This window comes from Haliaeetus albicilla, chromosome 9, assembly GCF_947461875.1.
Source record: "Haliaeetus albicilla chromosome 9, bHalAlb1.1, whole genome shotgun sequence".
Taxonomy (NCBI): Eukaryota; Metazoa; Chordata; class Aves; order Accipitriformes; family Accipitridae; genus Haliaeetus; species Haliaeetus albicilla.
In genome coordinates this window covers 13,869,963-13,880,660 of record NC_091491.1, presented here as the reverse complement: position 1 = coordinate 13,880,660, position 10,698 = coordinate 13,869,963, and the positions used below count along the sequence as shown (strand labels likewise).

The 10,698-nt window shown below is 62.6% G+C and overlaps 1 protein-coding gene across 21 annotated transcripts in view; it reads left to right on the top strand.

Annotated features, from left to right (window-relative positions):
- The first annotated feature begins 943 nt into the window (after nucleotides 1-943).
- Nucleotides 944-10,698, top strand: part of KIF1A (kinesin family member 1A) — a 42,506-nt gene continuing 32,751 nt past the window's right edge. For 9 of the 21 annotated variants that reach the window (XM_069791661.1, XM_069791648.1, XM_069791647.1 and 6 more), the window contains exons 1-2: nucleotides 944-1,151; nucleotides 6,921-7,072. In XM_069791661.1, the coding sequence (XP_069647762.1) occupies nucleotides 6,967-7,072 (106 nt within the window). In that variant the 5' untranslated portion in view covers nucleotides 944-1,151; nucleotides 6,921-6,966. The remainder of the gene's footprint in view (nucleotides 1,152-6,920; nucleotides 7,073-10,698) is intronic. The other 12 variants (XM_069791657.1, XM_069791650.1, XM_069791651.1 and 9 more) reach the window with 2 other exon arrangements.

The window sequence follows — 10,698 nt, the reverse complement described above, 5'->3', positions numbered from 1 at the left end:
CGGATAGTCGGCTCTGAGAGGAGCTGGGAGCCGGTGTAGCCAACACCACATGGATGGTGGAAACTACAGTTAGCCTGGGCACTGCTGCCCGGCCATCATCTACCAGAGTGAGGACAAGAAGTCCTGATGTCCCAAGAGGTCCCAAGCCAAGTCCTCATCCTGTGCCCCAGCCATGTGCTCCGCTGGCTGAGGGGTTTGCTGCCGGATGCTCGCAGCATCGACAAAACGCTCAGTCCCTAAAACACCGGCGGGAGGCACCCGCTGGAGACCCGCCACCACTGCGGCGGGTGGGTGGATGAAGACCCCTCTGCGGGTGGACCCCCCTGCTGCCTGTCCTCCAGGGAGGCTTGAGGAAGGACTGGGGGCAGGGAGGGGACGTGTGGCCTCGCCGTTGGCGTGGAGGGGTGAGGAAGGACGCGCTGCTGGAAACAGCTGGCGGCGAAGGCATAATCTGCTTTCCGCGCTGGGCCTAAATTCCCCGGCGCAGATGGACACGGAGCCGGCCGTGCCACTCCCGGGGGCTGCGGGGCGGGGCGGGGGGGGGGAGAAGGCTGATCAGGCCGGGGGTGGTGAAGAAGCTCTGTCCCGGAGGTGGATGCTGACAGCCGGGGCCGCCGGGGGCTGGGGGCCGGAGAGGGGGCCGCGGGCCGGCGGGTAGACCTGGAGGGGGCAGCTCTCCCCGGGGCGGCACGGCGGTGGGGCCGGGGTACGGCGCCCGGGGGGCAGGCGACGGTTGCCAGGCGACGGTTGCCGAGCGACGGTTGCCGGGCGACGCGGGGGGCCCCGCCCCTCCCCGCGCCCTTGCGGCGGTTCCGCAGCGCGGACCGGGGGTGGGGGGGATGTGCTGACGTCACCGCTCCATCCCCGGCTCGCGCCCTCCCGGTTCACACCCCCCCCCCCCGCTTTCTCCCGGGTGGCGGCGGCCAACCAGCGCGCGGGGCGGGGCGGAGCGGGCGGGGACCGCAGGGGCGGGGCTGCCGCCACCCGCACCGGCACCGGCACCGCATCGCATCGCATCGCACCGCACCGCACCGAGCGGCTCGGCCTCATGCCGGTGCCCCCCGCCCGCGGCTGAGCGCTACGCCCCGCCGAACCGGGCACGGGCACGGGCACGGGCACGGGCACGGGCACGGGCACGGGCACGGGCACAGGTAGGGGCGGGCGGCACCGTGCGGGACGGGGCAGCCCCGCCGAGCCCGGGTGGGGCTGCGGCAGCGCGGGCGCGGTCCCCAGACGCCGGCCGAGTGGAGGGGGGGGTCCAGGGCCGTCCTGGGATGGCGGTGCCGCCCCTCTCGGTCCCGGAGGGGGCGAGGCGTGGCGGGGGGGAAGCGGGACGCGCCCTCCCGGGGGCCCGGCGGGGCGGGGGGCTGCGGCCGGCGGCCATTTTGCGGGTTCCCCCCGAGGCGCGGGGGAGGGAGGCCGGGCGGGGGCTGCCCGCGGGTCTCCAGCGCGGCAGGCGGCGGGTGCCGCCCCGGCTTCCAGAAGGATCCCACCGGGGGGGGCCTTCCCGGGGACAGGGCGACGCCTCTGCAGCCCCGGCACCCGCCTGCGGTGGGGAGAGGGAGGATGCTGTCCCCGCTGCCCGTGGGACGAAGCACACGGACCCCTTTTCACCCCAGAGCTGCCCCACTCTCCCCTCCAGAGCAGGTGGCTCTGGCCATGATGCTGAGCCATCTTGTGCCATCATCATTATGCTTCAGAGTCAACGATGGCGCTGGAGGGAGCAGTGGGCACCCCAGCTGGTGCTCTTGCCGGGGGTGGCGGGGGGTGGCTGTCAAAGGTGCTGCAAAGCCGAGGCTCTTGCTTGCCCCACAAGGACGAGCTGCTGCTGACATTGCGCTTGGGGGCAGCTGGGCGAGGGACGCCATGTCACTGCGGGCCAGTGCCGGCGGCTTCTGCCTGGAGAAGGGGGTGGTCCCTGAGCAGAGGGACTGGTGCAGAGCCCCATGCTTGGCCACCCGGGCTCCCAGGGAACAGCCCTGCACCTGCCCCATTGTCTTCGTCCTCTGCCTCTTCATCCTCCTCTTCTTCCTCCCCCATGGGGCAGCATTCCCTCCCTCGGACCCTGCAGACCCCCTGCGCACCGGGGTCTCCTGCCTGCTCAGGTCCCATGCCTCTGCTGTGGGGCTCGGGGAGGACAAGGAATCAGCTGAGCATCTCCCCTGCCCCTCCCCCCCCCCCGGCCATCCTTCCACGCCCTGGTGCCCGGAGCAGCCCCTCGGCAGGTGGCCTCGGTGACATGGTGGGGGGGATGGCAGCAGACCCCCTCCCCGGGTACGGCCAGGGGTGTGGTGGGCTCTGCCATCCCCACGCGCTGCTGCTGACCTCCATTTTGTCTGGGAGGTGGCAGCCGGCGCTGGCACAGATGCTGCCGCTGCCACCCCCCTGCCTCCCTTGTGTGGCCAGAGCTGCAGCCCCCAAACCCTGGGGAGTGTCAGAATCTGGTGTTCCCCCCCTCCCCGGCTGCCCACCCCTCTCTGCCCAGCCATGCTGGTAACCCGCTGGAGCTCACTGCCTTTTCCGTGCAGCTTTTCTCCGCTATGGGTTTTAGCATGCGGAAGAGAAGATGGAGAGAGCGGGCAATGGAGTGTGAGATGACTCGCCTTTGCAGTGGGGATAAGGAGCTGGCCAGCGGCGAGCGAAATGCCTCATCCATGGCCTTAAATTTGCTACTTGCAAATTTAATTCACGTTGAAATTCTCAGGGAGCTGCAAATGCTGCCCTGATGCCATGTCCCCCATTGGGCTAGGTGGGAGGTGAGGGGGCACAGGGCAGGGTGCCCATGATGGCACCAGGGAAGCGGGGGGCTGTATTTCAGCTAGGGCTGGGGGGGCACCTGCCCCTGCCCAGGGATGTCCTCCAAGCTGCTTCCCCACCTGTGGGTGCTGTGCCGGGGAAAACTGCACCGTCACAGCCCCTTGCCCTGCGCGGAGCAGGAGGCAAGCAGGGAGCAGCCGTCGGGTTCGGCAGGCCTGCACCGATGGTGCCGCGTCATCTGGAGCAGCTGCCCCCAGTCTGCCACTGTCCCTGTTGTCCCCAGAGGGAGGGCAGTGTCCCGTGGTCCCACATGGAGCTGGGGGACCCCAACAAGGGGTGCAGGGGAAGGGCTCATTAAAACAAAGCCCGTCAGTGGCTGAGAGCACCGTGGCTTGGGAGGCGCAGCCAGACAGGGCGTCCGTCCTCACCGCCAAGGTGACGTGGGGATGCACGCAGACAAAAGGAGAAACTCGCCTTGGATTTCCCTAGGTGCAGGCAGCTCTTCATCTGCCAGAGCTGCCTGCGGCCCCAGCGAGGCAGCCCCTGCCCCAGGCTGGGCACAGGGAATGGGGCATCCTGGCCGTGCCGACCCACATTAGCATCGCTCAAACCCCGGTGGTCTGCAGCACCCAGGGGACAGGCAGCACGGCATGTCCCCGCAGCATCGTTAGGGGAAGAGTTCACTGCGGGTGGCACTTGGGGACAATGCTCCCCGTCCCACTGGTCGCGTCTTGGTGGTGGCAGGGAGGCTGCCAGTCAGTAGCCCTCAGACTTAAGAGAGCTCTCGTTAGCTAATCTCTGCCCAATTAATCTTAGCTGATCCAGTTAATCATCGCTCTCTAGGCCTTTCGCTCATCACTGAGAGCTGACGGGTGTGCTGGTAGGGATGGGCAGAGAGCAGTGGGCTGCACAGGAAGGGGGGGGAAGGGGTGCCCTGCAGAGCTGGGGGACAGGTCTGGATGTGCACCCTGGCACCATGGCCCTGGGGACTCTGCTGTCCTCCCCTGCCATCTCCTTTGTGTGTGGGGTGGCCCCAGGAGGACGTGGGGAGGGAGCGGGGAGTGGGACCACGGTGCTGGCCCACTCCCAGCTGAACGGCTGATAGCGGCTTATTGAATTTCTCTCGATGGCGGATTAAGCAGGTGGTGGCCGACTGTCCCCAGGCAGAGTGAGCTGGCTGGGCTCGAGTTGCCTGCCTGCCATGGGGGAGGCTTCCTGCCCCTGCCCTGCCTGTCCACAGCCTGCCCGCTGCAGCATGTCCCCTCTCTCTGCGGGATGCTGAGCACCTGTGGCCAGTGTTGCCAGTGCTGGCCGTGGCTGGTGGTGCTGCCACGTTACCTGGGGTGCAGGCTGAAATCCTCCTCGTGGCTGAGCCAGGAAAATAAGTGTCGGGGGAAGGAGCTGGGCAGGGGGCTGTCGGTGCTCCCCAAGGGGACGCGGTGCTGCCTGGGGTCCTTGTGCTGCTGTGGCAGAGGTGGGACTAGAGAGCTGCAGAGGAGCAGGGGGGAAGTGGCGTGTTGCTGACCGAGGAAGCTGAAGAAAATGGATGGAGACAGAAAATGGAGCCCAGCTTGCGGCTTTGCAGCAGGGAATACCGGCAGGGAGAGAAGCCTGTGCCGCTGGGCTTGGCAAGCCAGATGGCTTGCTGGGAATATGCCGGATGTGGGCATTGGGATGGTAGGGAGAGAGGAAAGGTTCTGCTGGCGAGGAGGGGACTTCTCACAGCCGGCGAGGGTGGGCTGAGGGGGTACGGGTATGGAGCTGAGTGGGGCCTCCCAGCAGAGGAGGGCGAGCAGCCACCGATGGAGGGCATACAGCAAGATGAGATGCCCGGAAAAGTGGGACGAAGGAGAAACTGGAGCTTCTTTGTGAGAGGTGATAGGGCTGGAGGGGCCTGTGATGGGAATGGTGCTGGGGCGGGAGGGAACAAGGGCAGGGTCTGAAGCTGCCCGTGGTGGACAGTGGTTGGTCCTGGGGCTGCTGGGGTCGCTGCCGGGTGTGCTGTGCTGGTGCTGGTGGGTCTTGCTGAGGGCTGTGCTGCAACGTGGAAGCCTGGGGACCTGACCCACCTCTTTGTAGCCTTGGGAGCTGGAGAGACAGCAAAGTGGGGGAAAGAGAGCTGTCCAGGTTGTGGAGGAGGGAAGCGTTTGATGCAGGCAGTTGTCGGGTGCCGCGTGGGGTTTAGCCCAGCAATGGATCCATCGTCCCTGAGCACCAGCGGTGCCACAGGGTGGAGCAGCTCAAGCCAATGGCCTCGTGAGGATGCAGCCCTTCCACCCAGGAATATATCCCATCATTTCATGGGAAACCCAACTTTTTTGTTTCCCTTTGGCGAGGAGTCCTGTTTAATTTTTCCTTTCTCCCCCATCTGAGAAAGCAGCAGATTGGGGAAGACAGAGGCCTGTTGGTACATGGCAGCCCGCTTGCCAGCTCAGGGACTCAACGGTGGTGTTAAATGCCCGCTTAAAATAATCCGTGCTCAAGAAAGCCTGAGACCAAATGCTTGAACTCTGGAGCTGGTGGGATTTAAGGGTGCGATTGCTGGCTGAGTGCAGTGGGAGCTCCAGAGCCGTCCCAGCAGGGCAGGGAGGGGAGGGCTTTGGAACTCTAATGGGAGAAGATTTGTCCTCCTCCTGCTGTCAGGGATGCAAGCTTGCTTTTAAAACAGGTGAAGCATTTTTGAAAGAGCGCCCAGCTTATAATACTTTTTGGTTGCAAATTTTTCCACTGTGCCATGAATATACCTGCCTTTGGGCAGAGTATACATTGGTTTTCCTCCCATTCCCTTTGGAAATGAAACCAGAGCTGTGAAACCTCAGTTAGTTTTAAAGCCATCCCCTTCTCTTGGGACACTTTCCCTTTGGTGGATTTATTTTTTTCTTCCTTTCTTTTACCTCCTTTTCCACAAATTTTTCATTTCTACTGTGGGAAAACCCATCTCGTGTTGAGGACCCATCCTTACTGGTCCAATTCCTTCAGGTCATGGTCCGTGTAACCAGAGCTGCGCCATTGCTTGCTCCTGGTCTCCTTCATCCCAGAGTGAGCATCCTGCTGGCAAAGACCAGGCTCGAAAAGCCCCAGGGCATTTGTAAACACCCTTGCAGGAGTCTCACAGGCAGGGATACCGGAGGAGCTGATGCCTGCCTGTGCTGCAGGGTGCTGAGCTCCTCTTCAGCTGGCAGGCTCATCATGAGGAGCCAGGGAGCAGGGGATGGGCAGGAGAGGGGATGGACATTAGAAGGCAGGGATGGATTTTGTCAGGGCTGATCCCAAAGGACCCGGTGGCCAAGGGAAGGACCCCAGCATTCTTTTCTGGCCAATGCTAGTGAGTCTTAACTGGGGCTCGGGGAAGGTGGGACCAGCTGCAGAGAGCCTGGGCACCAGTGCTAGGACGAGTGGCTGCTCTGGGAGATGTTAGAGAGCAGTTTGTTTCATCTTGTGAGGTTTGTGATTAATAATTTATTAGCAAAAAGAGTGGAAAAATGATTGTGACCTGGGAGCTTCAGCTGACTGTGATCGTCACCGGCTTGCTGGCTGGTGCTGCTGCTGCTGACGCCGCACATCTGCTTTTGCCGGGAGCTGAATGAGAGGCAAATACCAGCAGTTGTGTTCAACAGCCGCCTCCTTTCTCGACATGAATGCCATCGTTTTCTCCCCCCTCACCTCCACCCAGTCCTGCTGCCGAGTCCCTGCTCTGCTGGGGCTGGAGCAGAGGCAGGAGGCTTGGGTGATGGGCAGGGAATTGTGGGCTTGCTTGCAGGTGAGGGGCTACCTGCTCAGTGCTGTTGGCAACCCAGGATGGAAAACACTCCTCAGGAGTCATGCTGATGCTGACAGTGCCTACATGGCCCTGTCCCCTGCTGTGGGTGCCCACCAAGTGAGGCCACAGGGTGATGGAGGCTCTGGGTGCTGCCCTGGGGTAAGGATAAGGATGTCCTCTGGGACCGAGCAGGGGGTCCTGACCTGAGATACGGGGGGGAGGTGGGAGAGGCAAAATGTGGGCAGATCGAGGGATGAAACAAAATGTCATCTTTTGGGCAGAGGCAAACCAGCATTCCTGGGAGGTTTTGTTGCACAGGCTTTCCGTTCATCTTTCTGGCACGGGTGCAAGATGGGGATTGGGATGTGAGCTTTCCTAATGCCCTTTTCTTCCCTCCTTGCAGGACAGCCGCTGCTCCCCACTAGCAGGACCCACCTCCAGCCGGCGCAATGGCGGGAGCATCCGTGAAGGTGGCAGTGCGCGTCCGGCCCTTCAACTCACGGGAGATGAGCCGGGAATCTAAATGCATTATACAGATGTCAGGAAGCACCACCAGTGAGTGCCAGTGTCAGGGGCAGAGGGGCTTGGGAAGGCTTTGCATGCTGCATGGTGAGAAGCACGCATGGTCTGGCCGTGGCAGCGAGCACCAGGCTGCTGGGATCTTTGGTGTGGACACCTGTAGCCCCTGGTGTCATTTGGAGGAGGGAATCAGGGGGTGATGTCACCTTTCCCACAGGGAAATGCAGTCCAGCTGTTGAAATGGCAGTGGTGGGATCTACATGGCACCGAGTCCTTGTGTTTCGGTGGTACTGAACAGGGCAATGAGGAGGCAATGAGGGAGGAAGAATCAGAAGATCCTGGAAACGCTGCTGCATGGATGTAGGGCCAAGGGTGCCTGGCCCGTGGTCGCCTGCCCAAGCATGGAAGCCATGCACCGGCCGGCAAGCAGCTCCTGATGGCACTGCCTGGCTGGGTACCACGCACTGCGGTGTGCCGCGACCCATCCCTCCCTCCGCGGGGCTTGGAGCCGCAGCACCAGCAGGATGGAGGGGTGTGGGGGGGTTTGCTGAGGGAACAGTGTGCTCGGGGAGGGGGGATGTAGCATGGGGGCTTTGGAGCCAACTGTCCTGTCAGGAGCCTGTCTGGCTTTCGCTCCTCTTTACATAATGGCTACGGGAAATATGGGGTGGGAGAGGTGGCTGAATCCCTCCTCTGGCTCTGGGAGCCTCCAGATGGGGCAGCATCTAAAATAACTCCCTCCCTGCCTGCCTGCCTGCCCCGGGCTTCCTGCGTCACCGACGGCGGTGGGTGAAACGCCGGCTCCAGCTGCCCCCGCGGTGCACGCCGCTGGGCTGCCATGACAACCCTGGTGGGAGGGAGAGGAGGGCACCCAAGGGTGCAGGGTGCCTCTGTGACCCCGCCGGGTCCCTCCCTCACCCTAGGCCTGGGGAGCAGGAATGGGGGGGGGTCCATGGGGTAGCATCTGCCAGTCTCTGGTGTCCTGGGGGTCTCTCCCTTCCTGGTTGTGCAGGGATGCTCTGTCTGCCTGGGGTGCGGAGCTGCTCCCCCCACTTTACTGGCCCAGCAGGAGCTGCACCTGTGCCCGGGCCTGGGTGCAGGCAGGAGAAACGTCCCTTCTGGCCCTGAAGGGTGGGGGCGACCTGCCCCCCCAGGCCCAGGCCCAGTCAAAAGCATCAGGCATCCCCCACCTCGGCCACGGCTGTGTTTGCTCAGAATGATCGGCCCATGCCCATCCTGCAGCCCCCAGCCCTGCTGTTTGCAACCCCCCCTCCCCAGGCCATGCTGAAGGCCCCTTGTCCCCCTGCCCGTGCTGGGGAGGGCTGGCAGGGCTGTGGGCAGGAGCAGGGCAATGGCCCGGCCAGCCCTTTGCTGACAGCGAGGTTTTTCTCCATGAATGGACAAACCGTCGGCTAATCCCCTTGGCCAGGGGGCTGGGGGGGCTCTGGTGCCTGCTTGGGAAGGCAGGAGGATGCCCGTAGTGCCGGCTGCACCCCCTGCAGAGTGGGAATGTCTCGGCCCCCCTGGCTCCTCACAGAGAAGCCAAAAATAAATGTGTTTGGGGTGGCGAGAGCAAGTTTCTCTTTTCCCAGGATTATTTGCAGAGAGCCCCACACATACCGGAGCAGGGCAAGTTGTTCTTCTGCCTAATGCATTAAGCCCCGTGGGGGGGCAGCGGGGGCCAGGACCAGAGAGGGTGAGCCCTTCTCTGCCATCCTTTTCCCCACCAAATTTACAGCCGCCGCCCCCTTGGCTTGCTGCAGCACGGCCGCCTGCCAACACTGCCACTTTGTTCCTGTGGCGTCCCCCCCTCTGTGCAGCCGTGGGGACCAGCCAGGGCACCAACACCCCGGGCCCCTCTCCTGGCAGCTCCTGCCAGGACGGCGAGGAAGGGACCCCAGCTTTCATCCCGCAAGGCCATTAATATTCTCTGGCCGGAGCTGTGCCTCCGCAGGCTTTAAAATACAGCAATTATTTTCTCTCCTGTGGGTCTTGGTTTTTTTTCTGCTCGGTGCTTGCCCACTTGCTATATGCTCTGCCATGCTGCTGGCTTTTCAGGGCGAATATGAGGATCATCTCCAGATGTTTTCCTCCTCCCCTCTTGTCTGTATGTCTGTCTTCCTCCCTCCCCCCTGCCTTTTTTAATCCCCTTTGGCCAGAGCACGAATCTTTTGCAGCAGCTTTGCAAAAGCCCTGGGATGCTTGATCACAGGAGAGGAAAAGACCCACCAGCAGCATTCAGCCATGCTGAGGCAAATAAATGGGAATGAAAGGGGCATGGGGAGAGCATTTCAGGTCAGGGACGGGAGACCTGCTGCTCTCAGTGTGCTCCCTTCTCCCCTCTGTTCCAGTCTCTGGCCTGCTGGGCCAGCTGGGCAGCTGCAGCTGGGATACCCAGAGCTGCTTGGTGCTGTCCCCAGCTGCTCCTCCGCCCCGTGCCTGGTGTGGGCTGACACTGGGATGCAGAACAGCCGCCTTGTGCAACCCCATGCTGCCCGCTCCTGCTTTTGCCCCATTTTTGACTCATTTGGGGGGGGGGGTGGAAGATGCTCCCGTTCACTCTGATAAGGGTGACCTCCACAGGGCAGAGGCAGATGTGAGCCAAGCGCAGGGGGGCTGGGTGGCATGGCAGAGCTGCCAGGTGAACCCCAGGAGCTATTGGAGATGCTCCACCTGACTTCTTGCATGGCCTCTGCACCCACTTCTCTTTGCAGCGGCCACTTGCACACCCTCAACACACCGACTTGGCATCAGCAGGGACAGGCAGCCCCCATGGCTGCCCGCACTGCCCAGAAAGGCCTGGTGCCGTTTCGGTCTGGATCTCAGTGGGGACCTCCAAGTTCCCATTTGTGGCTGCGGGATGGGCAGTTACTATGGACATGTCACTTCCCAGCCCTTTCTCCTGAGAAAGCAGCTCTGGCTTTGGTAATTAGTCTGCCTGGGATGCAGGAGGCATCCGGAGCATCTGAGTCATGTTGTCTCCAGTGGGCAGGCAGGCAGGGAGCCAGCGCCCAGCCCCTCTTTGGTGCTGGTGCTAGGCTCCTGCCCACAGCAAGGGACATCTGAGCAGCACTGTGCTGCAGTTTTTGCAGTCGAGGTTGGATCCTGCCCCCGTTTCCCACCCTCCACCTGCCTGCCTTGCTGCCTTTGTGGGCAGGGATGGATGGGTCTCAGGCCAGAAGTGGCAGATCCCTCCTGGAGGAGAATCCATCATGGCAATGGAGGAGGAATTGGGAACAGAAAGTATCTACATCTGTAACGCTGTGCGCCAGGACATCTGAGCCCACAGGCAGCAGGCTGCACCATGCCCGGGGCTGCTTGGGAAGGTCCCAGCTTGAATCCTGAGCAGGCGCGAGCCCTGGCTGAGTGCCGGCCCTGGGGCAGGGCAGGTTGAGGCTGCAATGGAGGGAGCTCCATTGGCCTCGGTGCTATATGGCCTCCTTGTCCCCGGTGGTGGCAGGAAGCAGCTGTGGGCACGGGAGCTGCGCTGTGCTGGCCTGCAAGGTCATTTCAATGTCGCCGAACATGGCTGATGGCTGGATCTTGTGATTACCCTGCCGGTTTGGGTTTCTTCTGACGCATCTGTTGTTTCAGAAAAAAAAACATCGTAAATGCTTTACAGGGGGAAAAAAGTGGCGAGTGAGGAAGAGAAGTGATGCAGT